Raw genomic sequence first — 21,003 nt, forward strand, 5'->3', positions numbered from 1 at the left:
AATATATAAAGTATCTGAAATTTGAGAAATACACACATAAGAAGCTATAGAGATACTTAAAAGCCATTGATGTTTGAAAAAAAAAGCCTGATGGCAGATACAATGTTTTAAATGTTTATTGAAGTAATAAGATTACACACATGTACAAGAAAAGAAAAACCAAAAAAAAAAAAAAAAAAAAACATGCATCCATTGATTTTTTTTACAGCACTAGCATTTCCTTTTTTTAAAACTCTATATCATTGTCGTTCATATGAGGAAAGTTTCCTCTTGTGTGTTAACCAGTATTACCCAGAAGGTACCATGACAATAGATCACCATGATGATGGCTAACATGATGGTGCACAATGGTTCAATGGATGGCAAAAAACACACTATTTAAACAAGATAAAAAGTGCTTTGAGCTCTTTCACTTTTTAAAGGATGAAAGTCTTACGTCCACTAAGAAAGTACACAATGGAAATAAATATACTGTTTTAACCGTCACACCGGATTGTCTAAACAGGTCTTTAATCTAGCAAAAACAGATTTATTAGCCAAGGTGGTTCTAAATGCAAGTGCCCTGTCAAGTTGTAGGGCAATGTTGATTTTCACAATATTTCCTCTACTAAGACATCAGGAGAAAAAAAAAAACACACACACAGCATTGAAAAGCATGGAAAAATAAAGATCTCAAGGTGGCAGACAAAGTGAAAGCTTTCATTGGTAAAAATGTCAAACGGCAGATCGCCTGCCCCATCTCAGAATCATTTCATTAGTGATCGACTAAGAATCAACTATATAATTCTGTCGTAAGCACAATTTATTGCAGAGCCCGAGTCATGATGCCCCAAAAAAAGAGAACGGCATTTCATATCTCAGATACAACACTAAATAGTTAAAACAAATCCTGCCACAATCCATCTCTTCCCCAACACCGTGCTGCTTCAACAGTATCCCTATAGTTTTACAAAAATAGATCTGCAGTGATGAGCTGTTACGAGAGTCATGCGAAAGAAATAGTCATGGTTAAGTCTATGCGAATATGTAAGCTGCTGATGTGACGAGTGGACGCTGGGAGTCTAAACGCCCTCCATGTGTTGGAATGGAAGGCAGGATCGAAAGGCAAAGATGGGTGTCTGTACTGGCTTTTACAGATGAGACCAGTGAGGGGGGTTTAAGCTGGCATGTAAGGAGGCGGAGGCTCCTTCGCTGGCATTGTCATGGCCATTTCATAGGTGGGAAGGATATACTATAAGAGAAAAGACACCATTAAAATGAACAATAAGACTTTATTAAACGACAGGGTTTCCATGCTTTCATGAACAGCAGATTTAAGGACTTTTTAAAGCACCATTCATTTTAAATCAGCACCTTTTTAATTCATAGCCCAGCAAATGTAGCACCATGAAGGTACTTAACAATTCACTTATACTTCATATTTACGGTAAATATGTCTATTTCAACCTGGTTCACCGTTTTAAAAAGTCGAGTTCAAAGAACTTTAATAAAAATATTTTTAATTCAATACTGGTGATATTTACATGCGGTTTCGGAAATACTGATAAAATGTGCATTATTTGTCAATTTTATTGTACAAGACTTAAATTTAAGACATTTATTTTAAGAATTTTTCATTTTTTTTCATTCTGTATTTGATTGAGTGCAATCGTTGAAATAAAATCATTAACAGATTTAATTTCAAATTTAATTACTTTAGCACTTTCAAGCATCAGGCATGTTTGTTTTTATGTACTTTCCAGGCCTTGAATTAGGGCTGCACTATATCGAAAAAATCTGATATTGCAATGCAGGATAATAAAAATTTCGAAATGAATACGATTTCAGGGGATTTTCTGGGGAGGCTAACAGTATTCAGGTACAAAAAATAATGATTTTCTTATTTTGCTTTGTTTAGTTTCTAATACAAATATCAAAAACATTCTTAGAGAAAGTAAAAACATTGTTTAGTTTTTACCGTCAGAAGAAATAAGTGAAACTTTTTTTTTTTTTGCTTGTTCCAAGGACATTATCTGCCAATGGGGTAATGAAATTATCTTGTTTACGCTTTGAAATGTAGATATTTGGACTTGAAACAAGACAAAAATTCTAAGTAAGAAATGTTTTTTTTTTGCATAAATCGTATAAATTCCATACATACAGTGATTAAATACAATTCTGAAGCTCCTGGTCAACTATAATTCTGACTAGACATTGCATATCTTTGTGATGTGACTATTTCAGATGTGCACCTTGCGATATTTATGCTGAACCAATATATTGTGCAGCCCTACCTTGAATCCATATGCCTGAAATTAAAGTAATTTTAGTTACTTTTAAGAAGCGTGGGAACCCTGTAACTAACAACCACACAGCACACTTTTCTTCTGGTTAAATGTTAAAACTGGCTCTCTTCGCTGGCTGGGTTTTTAGGGCTGTAGAAAAATCTCTTTCAAAGGTAAACAGCGCCCTCTACTGTAAAATTGTGTTAGTTGTAATAATGTGCACTCCTATAAAGGACAAAACCTGCAAAAACAATAAATACATGTGCAAATAAATAAATGAGTAAATAAATCCATAAGTTCCTGCATAAATAAACAATAAATCAATAAATATGCAAATAAATTAATTAATGTATGTAAAAATACAGAAATTGCTGCATAAAAAAACAAATAATTAATAACTAAATGTGCAGGCATGTAAATAATTAAATAAATTACACTAATGTTAAGGGAATAACAAACATTTATTCATTCCTGAACATAGTTCCGTATTTACTTTTCCTCAGCTAAACGTGCTAATGAAAGGGTGTCTATCAATCTTCAGAAGGCAGTCTTTATGCCATCATTAGTTTATAATAAAAAAAATTAGCATTGGATTTTTTGACTGGTTTCTGGTGATTGACAGACACTCTCTCTTGGCATTTTGAGCTGAGGAACTACTTTTAGTTTTACATTTTCTTGCACCCCAAACATTTGTGCAATTTATTTAATTATTTATCTGCATGTACTATTAATTATTTATTTATTTATGCAGGAATTTGTGGATTTATACATATGTTTATACACATTTATTTATTTGCATATTTATTTATTGTTTATTTATGCAGGAATTTGTGGATTTATTTACTCATTTATTTATTTGCGTATTTATTTATTTATTGTTTTATTTGTGCAGGAATTTGTGGATTCATTTATTTGCGGATTTATTTATTTACTGTTTTATTTGTGCAAAAATTTGTGGATTCATTTACTCATTTATTTATTTGTATATTGATCTATTTATTGTTTTATTTATGCAGGAATTTGTAGATTTACTCATTTATTTATTTGCGTATTGATTAATTTCTTGTTTTATTTATACAGGAATTTGTGAATTTATTCACTCATTTATTTATTTATTTATGTGTTGATTTTTTATTGTTTTATTTATGCAGGAATTTGTGGATTTATTTACTCATTCCTTTATTTATTGTTTTAGCAGGTTTTGTCCTCCATAAACTCCTACAGAGAGCTAAAGATGACCAAAAATTTTAATTGTGTCATCCACACCAGTGTCGACATTAAAACATAAAAAATAAATACAATAAATAAAGATTTCTTTTATTGGTAATAGAAAATAAATGAGAATTTTTAAAGAAAATTAGAGATGTTGTCCTTGCATTTAACAAAAATAAATGTTTAAGCTGAATTACTAAAGCTAAAGTAAATATATTGCATTTATAAAGAAATGACAACACATAACAAAATTACTGACACTTACTCCAAATACGAATCAATGCTATTTTGCAATAGCAAAAATATTTTGCAACCATTTTATGCAGTCAAAATAAAGAAAATGTTACAATTAGGCCCGTCTAATTAACATATGGACTTATCGCACAGCACATGGATATGACCTCAATCATTTTTGGGGATGCAATATATATCGCCCATACATAAACGCCAATTCCTGCAACATTGTAGCCGATTTAGGATATGTGTTTTCACATTCTGATTCCAATGCCTGATTATTAAATTGTTAAAATGAAATATTGTTAGGAATAATATGTGTTTTTAGGAAGAGTGTACTTGCATTGTGATATTATATTGTCATTATGACATTATGTAATGGATGGCATTAATGACAGTAATATTGTTAATCGCATTGTATATTTTAGTGGAATATATCACACAACAAAAATCAGATATCGTGACAGGCCTAGTTACAGTGCACCCGAACTAAATGATGTTAATGAAATTGAAAAATTGACAAAAACAAAACATTTAGAATAATTTGTTTGTGCCGAAACTGGATTATAGAAAGCGGGCTTTACAACGGATTTGTGCAATGCTTGAAAAATGTTTCAAAGGTGAAGGCAAAGATGTTTTGCTTCATAATAATGTTAATTTGTATACTGTGACCAGCAACCAGCTTGTTTTTAAGTAAATAATGTCTGATTTCATCATTTTCAGTAAATGCTATTTTGTAAATGCTACATCACAAACAGTTTTTATACAGAGTTGTGAATTTGCCCTTGAAGAATAAATATAGCTTATAATATCCAGTATCATCCTGACCAGACGATTGAGATGGACATACCTGAGGTGGAGTCTCAAAAGCAGGATAGACAGCAATCTCTGGAGTGTTCCTGTTGTTTATGTACTTATAGCAGTTCCACACACAGTTGATCAAATAGGCCTGCAACAAATAACACACTAATAGTTTGGATCTTATAAACAAAATATACAGATTCAGGGTGTTCACAATTGCAGTTTGGTTCTTTTATACAGAACGCTCATTTTATGAACATGCATGTGATGTGTTATCACTTGAAAACTTGTGAAGAGATTACGGTGTAAAGAACTCAAAGCAGACACAGGAAATCCTGTCTCACACACACACACACACAAACACACACAACTGAACATGCATTTATTATGCCCATACTGAACTGTAATCAGCCATGCTTCAAAATTTAGCCCTTTTTATGCTTGCATCTTGCAATCCTGTTATAGCTCATCTAAATGTGCTTGTTTTATATTTGAGCCAAACCGCACCAGAGTTCATTTAAAAGTGAAATAGTGTCTGCTTGTTTGTCGCTGCAAAGGTCAAGATGGCAACATTTACACTTATTCAAATGATAATAACAAAAATAGTCCAACAGTTTGTTTTTATTAGGTCTGCTCAATATATTGTTTCTGCATGGATATCGCAATGTGCACATCTGCAATAGTCAGTCATATCACAGGATATGCAATTTGGGTGATTTGAACACGTGATTTGTGGAGTCATTGTGAATTTTAACTGTAATCTAACAGTATGAAAGATTTTTACTTGGATGCGTTTTTAAGGCCTGTGACCGTAAAATTTAACTCAAACTTTGGGCACAAGAAATAAAATAGCTTGCCACTTTGACAAAGATTAATTATAAATTGAATTTCTGTACCTAAATATTGTTCGATTCCACTGAAAACCATTAAGTGCTTTTCATCTTTGTTCTTTTGTTTTCATGTGTGCTTTAATTATTTTATTTTTTTTTCATTTTTTGCAGATGCATTCCTCTACATAATCATCCTAATTAATGTAAAATCATTAGTTATTGTCCAAACAGTTACTCAAGTGAAATTACATTGCAATATACACTTATTGGCCACTTCATTAAATACAACTTAAGGCTGATTTATGCTTCTGCGTCAAACGTTGGTGTATGCTGCGGCGCTGACGCATAGCCCTTCGCCGTGGCTGGCGGCGTCGCTGACGTGCACCTCTCAAAAATTGTAACTACACATCGCAACGATGCTTAGCGCAAGCTCTGTGATTGGTCGGCTTGGTAGTGCTGACGAGTCTAGGCGGGACCGAGAGCCGTGCGAATGGCGCGAGCTGGACGCGAGGCCAATGGAGCGATTGTTTACAAGTGTGGAGTCCCGTAAAGGAGCTCCTGATGGAAAGTTTTGTTTTGCGTTTACCTCATAGTTAAAGTTGTTGCATGTCCGCCATTTCCTGCTTAAAAATGAGCGAGTTTGAGCCACTTGTACATCCAGGAAGTGTTTAGGAAAAGCAAAATAGCAGAGAAGAAACTCGACACAGAGGAACATTAACACCTCACTGCCCACTAGCGTTTCGGAAGTGATAATACAGACCAACGGAGACAGCGCGCAGAAGTATAAATGCACAGCCACGCACGTTGCATGCGCCGTGGGTTACGCCAGTCACTTGACGCAGAAGTATAAACCAGGCTTTATCAGTACCGGGTTGGATCCTCTTTTGCCTTCAGAATTGCCTTAATCCTTCATGTCTTAGACTCAAAAGTACTGGAAATATATCTCCGAGATTTCGGTCCATATTTACATGATATCATCACGCAGTTGCTGCAGATTTGTTGGCTGCACATCCATGATGCAAATCTTCTGTTACATATGTCTCTTTTTCTGACCATTCTGTGAACCCTAGAGATGGTTGTGCATGAAAATCCCAGTAGATCAGCAGTTTCTGAAATACTCAGACCACCCGTCTGGTGCCAATAACCATGCTACGTTCAACGTCATTTAAATCACCTTTCATTCCCATTCTGATGCTCGGTTTGAACTGCAGCAGATTATCTTGACCATGTCTACATGCCTAAATGCATCGAGCTGCTGCCATTTGATTGGCTGGTTAGAAATTTGCGTTAACATACAGTTGGACAGATGTACCTAATAAAGTGGCCAGTGAGTGTGTGTATTGCAATGTCAGTTTTTTTTTCCCCAATACCAAGCAGCTCTAGTTTTAAATCAAATCAAAACTGTGAACACAGAAAGCTCAGATATTTTGTTTATATCTACCTTGAGGACGATAAGAATGGCAAAGAAAATGAGCACAAACAGCAGGAGACAGCTGGAGTCCAGAGAGAGCAGGTTGTCCTTGTATGGGAAATCCGGCTAAAAGAGACAGATTTGATTGTTTTTTATGTAAGCATTAAACTCGGAGATCATAAATGGCAGTAAAGGGCAAACTGACCAGCTGGTCCAGGTAGTCCTTGATTCTGGGCAGGTACGTGAGGGAGCTGATGGCCACCAGGCAGCTTAGTGCAAAGTCAAACAGCTGGTAGCAAAAGAACGGGATGAGCCAGCCGTCACGATTCTGTGCGAGAGAGAGAAAAAATAACACATGTGAAGAGGTGGGCTTTTTTCTTTCTCATTTTCAGCCTGTTTCTCACCATTTTAATGCTGATGCAAACCTGTGAGACTCCGGGGAGTAATGAATCATCTGGTTTTAAACAAATATAAGCCGCTGTGCTGAATAACTAAGCTTAGAGAACACCTAACATGGAAAGGAAACTATTAGCAGATCTGACAAGGCCATGACTTTACTGGAAAAGCATTTTAACTGCCTTGAAGGCCTAAATCATGTGGTCAAGGACACTATGGGGTCTAAAACACAGGTGAAGCTCAAGGTTTACTCAAAATAACAAGCGTTTAGTAACAGCATTGAACACTGCACTTTATGATTTTACAGCAGGAACTACTATACAACAACATTCAATGATCCAACCTGCTTTTTAAAGACGACATCAAGCAAGACTGTGAAGTACAGATGAACACAGTGGTGAATTGCATTGTTTTTTTACATTACAATGAAGTAATTCAGGAGTATAGTGCGATGTTGATATAAATTAAATCTGTTACAAATGATCTGTAACTGAAAGGAACCTAAAATTAAATTAAAAAGATAAATATTGTAAAAAAAGAAGAAGAAAAAATAATAAAAGTAGAAATGTTGAACACTAATAGTACACTGACCATTAAATACACTCAGCACTGAAAGCAAAACAGATGGAATTCAATCCATGTAATATCAATTTTCAGCCAAAAATAGCTAATTAAGTCTCCATTTACTTATATTTCAATTGCTCCAAAACTACACGAGCTTTTTCTTTTGTTAAGTACAAAAAGTCTGTAACCAGACTATTTAAAATACCTTATGCTAAACTATAGAAAGCAAGAAATACAATTTTGGAACAACTTTGATGCAGAAATGGGCTTTTTTAAAAATTATTATTATGGAAAGACAAATTAAGAATTTTACAAACCCACAAATGCAATGGAATGAATACATAACGCTCTACATCAAAAATTGTGAACAAATACCATAAACTTACAGTAATAGCTCCATACACCATCATAGCACTGATGGTAAGCATCAGGAGAGAGATGGCAAAGCCCACACAAGCATTCTCTACAGGGGCAAAAGAAAACTTGTGTCATTCAAAAGGATATAAAACTTAAAGGGGATAGTTCACCAAAAACACAAACCTGCTTAAGTTTCTTTCATCTGTTGAACACATAATTTGAAGAAAGCTGGAAACTGGTAACCATTGACTTCCACAGTGTTTGTCTTTGCTACTATGAATGTCAATGGTCACCAATTTCTATCTTTCTTCAGAGTATTTTAGGTTCAACAGATAAATGAAACTCATAAAGGTTTGGAACTGCTTGAGTAAGACTGAGTACATTTTAGTTTCTGCCTGAACTATTCCTTCAAAACAAATAAGAAAAGGCAAAATCTAAACAAAAATAAAATATATATTGGTTAAATATAAACAAATGACAATAAAATATATAATAAATAAAGTATTTGAATATACAATTATGAAATTGTGTTTAAACACAGAACTACAACAGCAAAAACTCATGAATGTACCTGACATCCTGTCTGAGGCAAAGTAATGCTCAATAACCTCATACTGCAAGTCAACAGTAGGGACATTCTCAGGGTGAGTTACTGCCACAGTCAACAGAATGCCCATCAACAGGTTCACCACCTTTGAACAGAAATATAATTATATTAGTGTAAAAGGCACAGATCATGAGACATACTGTTGAAATTGGAGATGATGAAGTCTGATTAACCATTGCGTCATTTAACTTCCTGGTATTTTTGTTATTGCAATACTACAGAAAAGGAGGCCAAGGTCAAGATATATATTAGGACTGCATGATATTGGAAAAAAACTGATATTGCGATATTTTTTTTCCGGAGATAAATATTGTAGTATGAATAATTTTTAAAAGATGGTTGGAATGGCTGTATTTGACGGTTTTTCAGATTTTCAGTATTCAGATAGAGAAATTGAATAATCAACACAATGTAACAGTGTTCTTACTTCGTCTTGTTTCCAGTCCAAATATCTAAAATATTCTTAGATAAAAAATTTTTAATTTTCACCTTCAGAAGAAAATAGCTAATATTAAGAGTTTTTCCTTAAAACAAGCAGAATTATCTGGCAGAGGGGCAAGTAAATTATTTTGTTTTCGCTTCGAAATGTAGATATTTGGACTAGAAACAGTTATAAGACAGAATTTTTTTTGCATAAATCGTATAAATTTACTATAGATACGGTTATTGAGCACATTTCTGTAGCTCATGGTCAACTATAATTCAGACTCAAGGTTGCGTATCTTGCGATGTAACTATTGCGAATGAGAACACTTGATATTGATGCTGAAATGATATCGTGCAGCCCTCATATAGACCATTTCAATGTGGTCTTGTCATTGGCCCATAAACATTTCCTGCCTGTTATCAAAGTGTTTCATAACTGTAACAAGAGGCAATTCAATCGTAACTTAAATGTTAAAACACCTACCATAACATTATTTATCAATATTCGGCTCTTTCTTGATTCTCGGAAACTATAGAAATGGTGTAAAACATGAAATACGTTGGGACCATTGTTTTTGTTTATATCCCGCAAGGTGGTCTATGTATGTATGCGTGTGTGTGTGTGTGTGTGTGTGTGTGTGTATATATATATATATATATATATATATATATATATAGAGAGAGAGAGAGAGAGAGAGAGAGAGAGAGAGAGAGAGAGAGAGAGAGAGAGAGAGAGAGACAGAGAGAGAGAGATAGAAAATGCTCATAATTCCATATAATAATTTAGAATGACTTTTACTGTTGACAATCAATTCGTCAGTTACAGTGCCCTTTGATCCAAATGTATTAATAAACTTCGCCAAAACAACACTATTATCATTTATATCAGTTGAGGTTTGTTTGTTCACGATCTAGTTATCTAGTGACACCAAACGTATAAAATTATATATCAGTTTTTTAAATATTATTTTTTTTACAATTATGCACTAGCTATATAATTATACATAACTGACTTAATCTTAAATGAACATACATCAAATTCGCCCCCCATGACAGTTCAACACCACAACAGTTTAGTAAATTCTACATCAGGCCCCAGCTAGCAGTTAGCTGCCAACAGATAAATTGTAAATCAACCCTTAATATATCATTTGCATCACATTAATCGACTTAACAGAACATGTAATACTCTTATAACATGTTTACTAATAATATAATACATCTAATCACACTGATGTGTTTATTTTGTTGATTGTTTCATTTCAAAACATTGAGTTATGCTAGCGGTCGTTAGCATCGAGCTAACACGGCTCTGCCAGCCAAACACATCCACACATACGGACATTCATAAACAGACACACCCCTAGATGTCGAAGGGAACAATATTGACACATTTCAGCTGTTAGAAACTACAAGACGGTAACGTTATTTGATTAATATCTGAAGCTTCGTACCATGTACCAGGTACCCAAAATGATGGTTCCAGTCCGCACATGACAGCAGCCGCAGCAGCGCGCGCTGTATAGTCGGTCTCGAGACGGTTTAAAACGCATGTCGTTCTCGGTGCTTTGAAGAAACATCGAGAAAATGACACGAGACGAAGCTCTTCTGCCAAAACAGCAGCGTTCAGTTCGGTCCTTCTGGAAAAACTCCCCCTGACGGGCGACAAACGGCGGAGGCGTGGTTACATCTAGTAAAACGATGCCCGAGTCGTCAGCGATTCGGATCTTTGACTCGAATCTTTTTATACATACATCCTATGCATACATTAGTCGAACCTAATTATAATGTTTTGAAGATCCCGATCAAACTCTCCAATTTTCATAAGCAGATGCTCTTGGCCTGGTCTTGGTCTCTAATATACAAGCATAACTTTTCTCCACACAGATATTATTTATGAAATAAAAAATACATTATTTACAAGAATAAATCACTTTATTTTGAAAAACAGTTTAAAACAACTTTTTTATTTTTAGCTGTCCAGCTCTTTAACTCAGAAGGCAGACTTTATAATTCAGATTTCTTACAGACGTTTAACATTCCTGCTACTCGTGAATATGCCATTGTTGTAAGCTCCATCCCTTGGTGTGTCTGTATGCGAGGTGTCACACTCCCATGGTCATACACACTCTCTGAATTTAACCGTTACAGTGGTTGGATGTGTGTGTGTGTTTTTAGCAGACCAACAGAAAATAACTGTAAAATTAGAGGCCTCTTCCAGAGAGAGATAATAACAATCCCTTATGTAATACCTTATTGGAACACTACTGAAAATATTCCATGGGAGAAATGGACTTTGACTCACAAGTATACTAATAGAGTAAAAGAAGTAAGCTTTAAATTAATTCACAAATATTATGCTACTAAGACCTGTCTTCAGAAATATAAGCCTGACATTGATGTATGCTCATTTGTCACTCTTCGGAGGAAAACTATTTGTTCTGGCAGTGCTTCTACACACAGAAAGATTCAGCTTAGATCTGTTAGTATTTATTCAATCTTATATTATGAGTGACTTTTCATTTTCCATATTTCTTTCTTTGTTTGATGATTTTAAAGAAAACTTGCAAAAAGTGCAATTAATTTGTGTATTCTATTAGCCAAGTTTCATATTCACAAACAGAAGTTTAGTGGCATTAAACCTTTTTTTATCTATTAAAAATTGACCTAGACCAATATTTGGAAATTATCTAGCACTCTTTTAATCCAAAAGCAACAAAAACTGTATCATTATATTCTTCTTTTGTGTCTCTTTAAGGTGTAACTTTATTTCATTATTTTTATTTTTGTTACCCTGGCGTTTGTTTGTCTTTGTGTATATTTCTGTGCACTTTTTCGTTTATTTGTATTATTTGTCTCTATGTTATGTATCTGATCTACCTCTTTACTTTAATGATTAAAAAAAAAATAGTCGGTTCGCGCAACATGTTTAAAGTAGTGTGAATCAAACTGGACGATTCTTTTACAATTTGAACTGGACGGAATGAACCCAGTGGCTCTCGAGTCAACAACGCAGTGAATCATTGAACTATTGAACCGACAATCTGAAAACGTGTCATCTTTTTCGTTATTTTAACTGTTTTTTTTTTTTTTTTACTGTTTATTCTATAAAGTAGAATATTTTATTTTAAATTAATTAGAAATGTCATCAGTAGTTTTCAGAACAAAACAAAGATTACATTTTGCTCAAACACACAGCTTTAAATTGTAAAAGATTAGAATAATAAAGGAATTATATAAGGTTATTTCAACTAAAATATATTTTAACAATAAGCAAAATACTATTGTATTTTACATCGAATAAGCGCAGCATTAGTGAATGATTAAATGTAAATTGACACAAAACCAATTACAATATAGAGCTCTTAAAAATTACATATGACGCAATACGACCAAATGATTCTTTGATTTAAGAACCGATTCGCAGAAAAAGGATTTGTTCATCGGTACTGAATCTTTTGTGACAAATAGGGGCGTGTCTATTCGGATCATGCATGGAAATATGTAACGCATGACTGCGCTTATAATTGAGGTTGCATTGGTGTGTATTTAAGAGCTTGTGCAGGGAGGATGATGATGATGATGTCCACGAGCTCCTCCAGATGCAGACAGATGCTTGCAGGTTAAGTGCTGGATGCATTTCTGGAAAAAGCCTTTGTGAGTTTGAAAAGCTGTTATATAATAGATGAGATGCTGTAAATTACATAAGCAATCAGCTGATCGGGAAACACAGTGGCGGATTACAAATATGTAGAGGCTACGTGCGACTAACATTACAATATTTAGGGGTATAATGTAAGATCTTCCAAAAGACCACTTTTTAATATTATTATTACTTAGTGTTTCAATAAATGTGCATTTTACTGTTTTAAGTCTTAAAAACTTTAAATCAGGTCCACATTATGCTGTAATAAATAAATAATAGTAATAATTTAACACAAAGTTTTTTTTCAAACACCAAAACAATAAGCTTCAGATTTAAAATGTATATTAAATTGTGTCCTGCTTAATTGTTTTCTGAGCCAATAAACAAATAATACAAAATAATAATGACTATCATACCTTTTTACATGGTTTACGGAAGACACCAAGTTAATGACACTCACTGTATCAATAGTCTAAATACCAATAATAGATTATCAGCAAGCATATTTAAAGCAAGAATCATCACTGACGACTTTACAGTGCAGCCCTTAAAATACTATTATTGTCAGATTAAATAGTTATACTTTGCCACTATCCTTTAAGCTGCTAGATTTAGCCATTTGTCAAATAGCTGGATAAAAATATTAAAACACTTTAGATGTTTAAAGATTATTTTAAAACAGTGATTTCTAGTGAAACCAAGACTATCCAAACCAACCTGATCAATACTAGACCTTCCAAGATCTAGACCTCTAAAGATCCATCTCTAAAACTCTCAATTCAAATAAAATCTATTTACAGCGTTCATTTAAATGCCGGGGCTCATTTTTATAGTATCCAAGTAGTCATTCAGATTGGTTTTTGTCTTCTCATTCTCATGTAATAGTAAAGAAACCATTCACTGACCTTTGTTTAAACAGATATAGATGACTAATAGACTAGACATAGACACATGCTTGCACTTGCAAATGAAATGTACTATCTCAGTTAAAATCACATCATCATGACTAACTATGATTGAAATATTTTTATTGATAAAAATAAAATATAAAGAATTTTTAAAATAAAATCCTTTATTTAAAACTCAAATCCTGTATCCTGATGTGTTCTTTATTTTAATAAAGGATACAGATTGTGCTCCTTCCATCAGGCAAAAGTTACAGATTGAGGAATAGCTTCTTTCCAAGAGCAGTATAGCCTGTATTTCCCCTAATACACACACACACCTCACATACATAGCTGCTGAGGAACTGAAGGCGAGAACAACTCATGCCTCCTTTCCCCCCATACGGCTGCTAATGCACTTGACTGCACTAAGACTGTGCTACTATTTAATTATACAGTTAAATCTTGTGTTCAGTCTTTTTTTTCAGTCTCTTATTGCTGCTGGTGTCTAAGAGCTTCCAAACAAATTCCGTTGTACGATTCTACAATGACTATAAAGTTCTAAATCTAAAGGTCTCAATGCAAAAGGCAATAAAAGACAAAGGGTTCAATGTAAAGGAAATTGGTTATATATTAGTGTTGTCAAACAATTAATCGCATCCAGAATAAAAGTTCATATTTGCAAAATATATTTGTGCGTACTGTGTATATAAATATGCATGAATACAATAATATTTATTATATGAGCGATATCACACGAGTAGCAGTGCTATGTGGCTGTATGTCAGCACTGGTGGGAGGCGTGCATTGTCGTTAATGTCCCAGCAGTGCTGATAAACAGTCATATCATACTGCTACGAGTGTGATATTGCGCTTCTACAACAGTTCGATGACATCGTGTGCACTTTATGAAAAAAAAATGAAAATCAACCATGGAGGGCCCTCTATTATTCACCCAGCACAATGCGGCGCAAGGAGCGATGCAATTGTTGTTTGCTAGTTTCAGCACGGCGCAAGAGTCATTTTGACGTTTTGGACCATACACTGTTTAAATAGCAAATGCATTTGTGCTCATATGTGCACCCATAGGCGTTCTGGTCTAAAAAAGGAGGCGTGTTGAGGCGCATTGCTATTTTGATGAACTAAAATAGACTGTTCAATAGACTAGCTGAAAGTAGTTGTGTGTCTCGCTTACACACTGCTTAATACACACAGGATGTACAGCAATACGCAAATATCTTTACACATGAAAAAGAATTAAAGGAATGAAATATTACATAAATGATTATTTTCTACATAAATATAAAAACCACTGCCTTCATGCCTTCTTCATCTCAGGAGCTTTTTTAGTTTATTCATGATAATTTGCTTTTGTATAATGTTATTATTATTAGCAGTAGTATTTATTATATGCTTATTTATATTTGTTTTAATAAAAACAAGTTTAGATTTGTCCACCTGTCAGGTTTTATACCATATGGGGCACAGCATGTGTATTAGGATATAGCTTAGTTTTTAGACCACACTTCATTATTATTGTTCATTTATTCCTTTGCTGAAAATTAGAACTGAATTTAGAAACAGTTTTGAAACAAATCTTTGCGCTTAACAAACAAAATTAATCATGTAGGCTAATGGATGTCTGTGCGTACAACACATCTTATCCACGAAAGAGATTGAAAGTAAAGAATGAGGAGGCTCATCTCTCATTCTCACCCTGTAGATGCTCTGTTTAGCTGTATTCTTGTTAGTAAAGCGCTCAGTTTTTCCACTTACAAAGTCTGTCATGTAAATAGCAAATGCGCTATGGCGCGAAGCAACTGACTCTTAAAGGGAATGGGAGATGAGACTCTGATTGGTTTATTCTCAAAACACACTTATAACTCATTAAAAGCTCAACCCTACTAGACCAAGCGCTGCGGCACAAAGCAGAGTTTTCTGTCGTTGAAATGGCAACAGCGGATTCTGACATGCTGTTAATGCTTTTGCACCCTGCGCTCTGGACTTTGTGCCTAGATCGTCAAAATAGAGCCCGGTGAGTCTAAAAGTCCTTTTGTATGAGGAACTACTTTCTTCCGCCATTTATTCACACCTGCAGCTGAACATCAGAGCAGCAGAAACTGTTGCTACTTCACAAACGTCACTTTAGAGCTAGTATTTGAATGATGCTCTAGCGTAATGTCTAAAATGATGAGAAAACAGGTGATTTTGCTGACATGTTAAGATTATAATGCTGAACAGCATGAAATGCCATCAGTCTATAGAGATTTCCCAATATTTCTCTGTTGCAATCAGGATATCACAATAATTAACCCCCCAAAAATTCAAAGCAAAGCAAACACTACCAGACTATAGTATAAATACAGCACTACAACATACAAAAGGGAGAGAGATTGAATTAGAATGTTGCTTATCAGTTTGATTTCATCAGCTGTAGTTAGAAATTAGATTGAGTTTTTCCTCCTCTTAGGGCTTAATATGTGGTCTCTGTCACCATTTTGTAGCAAAACGTCAACAGTCTTTGCTCTGCTCAGTATGACAGGCTAACGGATGCCGATGCGCTGTACCTTTAAAATGATAAATCTTTAAAATAGGCACTATCCTTATAAAAAAAACTGCATAGATGCTATCTGAACAGCTACATTCTCACCTCAAAAAGCCTTATAAGCACATTATGTTTTCCAACAGCTGCAATATTTGTCAAACTGTAGTGAGTTTATTGATTTGCGGTCACTCTATGTGGGCGGAGTGAGGTGGCTGTATGAGTGCTGTTATTGCAGAATATTGCACAGCTATCAGCTAATCAGATTCGAGAACCAGACAGAACTGTTATATAGACAGACAGACAGATAGACAGACAGACAGACAGATAGATGATAGATAGATAGATAGATAGACAGATAGATAGATAGATAAATAGTTTGTATGTTTTTGCATTGTATGTGTATAGGGCGACGCGGTGGCGCAGTAGGTAGTGCTGTCGCTTCACAGCAAGAAGGTCGCTGGTTCGAGCCTCAGCTGGGTCAGTTGACATTTCTGTGGGGAGTTTGCATGTTCTCCCTGTGTTCGCGTGCGTTTCCTCTGGGTGCTCCGGTTTCCCCACAGTCCAAAGACATGTGGTATAGGTGAATTGGGTAGGCTAAATTGTCCATAGTGAATGAGTGTATATGGATGTTTCCCAGAGATGGCTTGCAGTTGGAAGGGCATCCGCTGAGTAAAACATATGCTGGATAAGTTGGCAGTTCATTCCACTGTGGCGACCCCGGATTAATAAAGGGACTAAGCCGAAAAGAATGTGTGTGTATATAAATATACAAAGTACACATGCATATATTATGTAACTTTGTATTATGTAAATATTATATATCATCCTGAAGATGTGATGGTATGAAAAACAGAGAACTTATACTTAATAAAATATAAATGTTTGACCTGTGATCACGTATATCTAAGAAATATGAACCGAGCCTTGTGAAACCCGACAGACAAAAGCCACTCTGCAAAGCACAGATTTTCAGTTGTTTTAATGGAGACACTGATTAACCTTATTCTGTGATGAGTTACATTAATTTCCATAGGTTCCGACTCTCAGCCAGACTTAGAAAAAAAAAAAACATATATCAATGTCATTGCTGCAAAACTAAGGTACATTATTTACATTCCAAAAAAAAAAGCAAACAGAAACATTAAATCAAAATTATAATAATAATAACAACAGTGCCAATGGTTTTGGGATGGGAGTGAATACTGAAGGCCAGAAATGGCGAGTTGAAGTTCTGAAGTGAACTGTGTGTCCCAGAATGACTCAGCATGTGCGACTGTATGGTGCGCCCTGAGAGCCGGAGCCAAAGCACAGACATTTCAAGAGCATTTCGTCATCTCAGAAGCTTAAAAAAATACTTTTCAAGGATTTAAACTAAATACTTCAATGGAGCACAAAGGAAAACATCTCAACTCGTTCTTCAAGAGACGGTTCACTTAAAAAAAAAAGAACAGTTGCTGCTAATTTACTCGCCCTCAGGGTGACCTTTTCTCTTTAGTAGTTGATGACTAGTTGACATAGGGATCCTTTGTGATTCATAAAATACAAGTCATTGGCTACTGGATCAAAAAACACAAAGACATAACGAAATTACTACATTTTTCCTGATGGCACTCTGTAGCCATAAAAGAATCTGTACAAGAAACTGAACATTATTTACAGCAGTTTCACAATTTGTGAACAGACCATTTGCAGAAGTTGTTGATTTAAGGTAATTATAAAGTAAATAATAAGCAGTTTCTTGCGATTGAGATAGGAGGATTGAATTTTTCTGACGATTTGATTTTTGTATGAATCACCAAAGCCATGTTTTAGGCTAAACAAGGTCTTTAAAGGTATAATAAATGGGTGATGAGATCTGTTTGGATACAGACATTCATCCAAATATCTTCCATTTATACAGTATTTAAACAAAATGAAGGCAAACATTTAATTTTTGAGGGATTCTCCATATTGGATAGCCTGAGGGCGAGTAACTTACAGCAATTTTTCATTTTGTTAGGCTGAACTGTCTATTTAATGTTCCTGACATTAAGCTGATCCCATCTATAAAACAAAAAATGGGAATATTCTGACGTGGGACTGGGGGTCAAAAGAGAACTGAAAAAGCATGGGATGAAGTGTAACAATATGTGGTCCTTTATTGGGGAAAATGTGCAAATTAATGTCCTGTCCCTAAATCAGATTAGTTTTGGCATTGGGATAGAGCTGGACTGATACTGGAGCGATTAATCGTCTGGTTAAAATACACGCTTTCAGTCATTTTTGGCCCCACAGGGCATCTCTAATGCAGTAGTGCATAAACGAAAACCAAAATCTTAATAAAAATGAAGAAACGAAAGCGTCTTTTGTTTTCCTACAGTTTGAATCCATCCCACAATAATAATAATAATAATAACAATAACAACAATATTAATAATGCGTCAAAGATGCAGGAAATTATTGCCTAAGGCATGATTCTATACAATATTTTCAGTACATACTTTGTAAGTGTTTGAGGAAAACGCTCCTTGTATCTGCTACTTGTTGAAAAAGAATGTACAGCTTGATTACTCTAGTTTTGTGCCTTAGTTCATTTTTGCTGCTTTCACATTTTCATTTTATGTTTTGTTTTTTCCTTACAGCTTCAGTTCGTTGGCAATTTTGGATGCGATGTTTTTGAAAGCGATGGATGTTCCTGATATCCGCTTGAAGCGCACGCCGTTTAGCGAGAGGCGGGGCAGTTTGCACACCTCCATCTCCCATTGGACCAAACTCTCGGCGTGGCCGTCGCCGTGGACGCAGAGCAGCAGGAATCGCTCGCGCTGCTCGTAGTCGCAGTTGTTGGCGTCCAGGACTTTGCGGATCTCGCGCATCATTTCTGTGGGCTCCATGGACGAGGTGGTCTTCATGCTCCAGGTGAAGCGGAGCGAGCGGGGTTTGGCGTCTTTATGTTCCTCTTTCTGATCCCCTGACACATTACGACTGAAAGAGAGAGAGAGAAAGGTAAGAGAGACAGGCTTTGTTTGGTTTCTGTGTTCAATGCTAATGTCATCATGAAGGCCAGAAATGTACACAAGTCTACACTATATTCAACTTAAGTTTATTTGCATAGCGCTTTTCATAATAATTATTGCTTTACAAAAAGGTGCACATAATATCACATAAATATTATGTGTAAATATCACATAACTGCATTACAATCAAATTCAGAAACATTACGGTTATCAGTTATCCATAACTTTATCTAACTAACTAGTAACTAATAGCTTTTAACAGTTATTATGTATAAACAGCTAACCTACAGTTACACTCACCGGCCACTTTATTAGGTACACCTCAGGCAACTGTCTTAAGTCAAGCCATTTATATCTGCGAGAAATTTTCAAACGGTGCTTCATGCCTTTATAACAACACATCAAGAATACTGTAACTCTCTCTGTTTTGGCATCTCTCAGTCTTCTCTCTCATCTGCAGCTGGTAAGAATTCGGCTGCTAGACTACTTACTGGCACCCGCAGGTATGAGTCGGTAACTCCAGTTTTAGCTGCACTTCACTGGTTACCCATTTATAGAGAATTGATTTTAAAATATTATTATTCGTTTTCAAAGCCGTCTATAATCTTGCTCCTCAGTACCTTACTGACTTGCTTTGTCTGTATACCCTCTTGATCATTGAGATCTTATGATCTCAATTTACTCACCGTGCCCATAGCATGTCTTTCAATACAAGGTGATCGAGTGTTTACTGTAACTGGTCCTAATCTCAGGAACAGTCTACCAATTCAGATTAGACTTTCCCTTTCCATTTCTGTGTTCAGGTCTGTTTTGAAGACCTATCTATTTTCTCTCGCTTTAAATACTCCTTGATCACTGTTTTATTGCTTTTAGTTATCAATGTTTTTTTAAATATTCTGCTTCTCTGTCTTTAGTTCTCCTATGTATAGCACTTTGGTCAACCGTGGTTGTTTTTAAATGTGCTTTATAAATATATTGTATTGTATCGTATTGTAAACCTGTACACCGTAAACACAGGCATCTATGGAACAATTTTTTGTATAGTTTTGTTTTTATGTATGAACATATCAGATTTTAATTTAGATTGACTGGGATATTTTTGTAGCGCAGTGAATCAAAGAAATTGCAAGCATAGATAAGGTTGATAATATAATAATATTAATTTAATAATGTAATATAATAAAAAATAATATAATATCATATAATATAACATAATATAATAATAATATAATATAATATAATATAATAACATAATATAATAATATAACATAATATGATATAATAATATAATATAATAATATAACATAATATACTATAATAATATAATATAATATAATGATAATATAATATAATAAAATAACATAACATAACACAACAATATAATATAATATAATATAATATAATACAATACAATATAATATAATGTAATATCATAATATAACATAATATAATAACATAATATTTCATAATATAATAATATAATAAAATAACATAACATAACATAACACAACAGTATAATATAATATAATACAATATAATATTATATAACATAGTATAATATAATATAATAACATAATACAATATAATAACATAATATAGTAATAAAATAACATAACACAACAATATAATATAATATAATATAATATAATATAATATAATATATAACATAATATAATAACATAATATTACATAATATAATAATAATAAAATAACATAACACAACAATATAATATAATATAATATAATATAATATAATATAATATAATATAATATAATATAATATAATATAATAGAATATAATATAATATAATATAATATAATAGAATAGAATAT

General features: G+C 34.1%; 3 protein-coding genes across 14 annotated transcripts in view; 1 reads left to right on the forward strand and 2 right to left on the reverse strand.

The window, feature by feature from the left end:
* Positions 1-21,003, forward strand: part of efr3bb (EFR3 homolog Bb (S. cerevisiae)) — a 1,037,141-nt gene that overhangs the window by 902,559 nt on the left and 113,579 nt on the right. The window lies entirely within an intron of this gene.
* laptm4a (lysosomal protein transmembrane 4 alpha) lies at positions 101-10,732 on the reverse strand. The gene is given in 7 exon segments (NM_214685.2): positions 101-1,231; positions 4,561-4,659; positions 6,783-6,878; positions 6,958-7,080; positions 8,099-8,175; positions 8,641-8,761; positions 10,557-10,732. Coding segments are annotated over 7 exon segments (717 nt in total). The 5' UTR covers positions 10,683-10,732; the 3' UTR covers positions 101-1,156.
* mark3b (MAP/microtubule affinity-regulating kinase 3b) overlaps positions 17,142-21,003 on the reverse strand; it is a 120,486-nt gene continuing 116,624 nt past the window's right edge. For 11 of the 12 annotated variants that reach the window (XR_015518026.1, XR_015518024.1, XR_015518025.1 and 8 more), the window contains one exon: positions 17,142-19,138. Coding sequence is in view for 8 of the 12 variants with exons in the window: in XM_087297865.1 (XP_087153991.1) it covers positions 18,793-19,138 (346 nt within the window). In the remaining 4 variants the exon portion in view is untranslated. 12 annotated transcript variants of the gene reach the window in all.

This window comes from Danio rerio, chromosome 20, assembly GCF_052040795.2.
Source record: "Danio rerio strain M-AB ecotype USA chromosome 20, GRCz13ab, whole genome shotgun sequence".
NCBI lineage: Eukaryota > Metazoa > Chordata > Actinopteri > Cypriniformes > Danionidae > Danio > Danio rerio.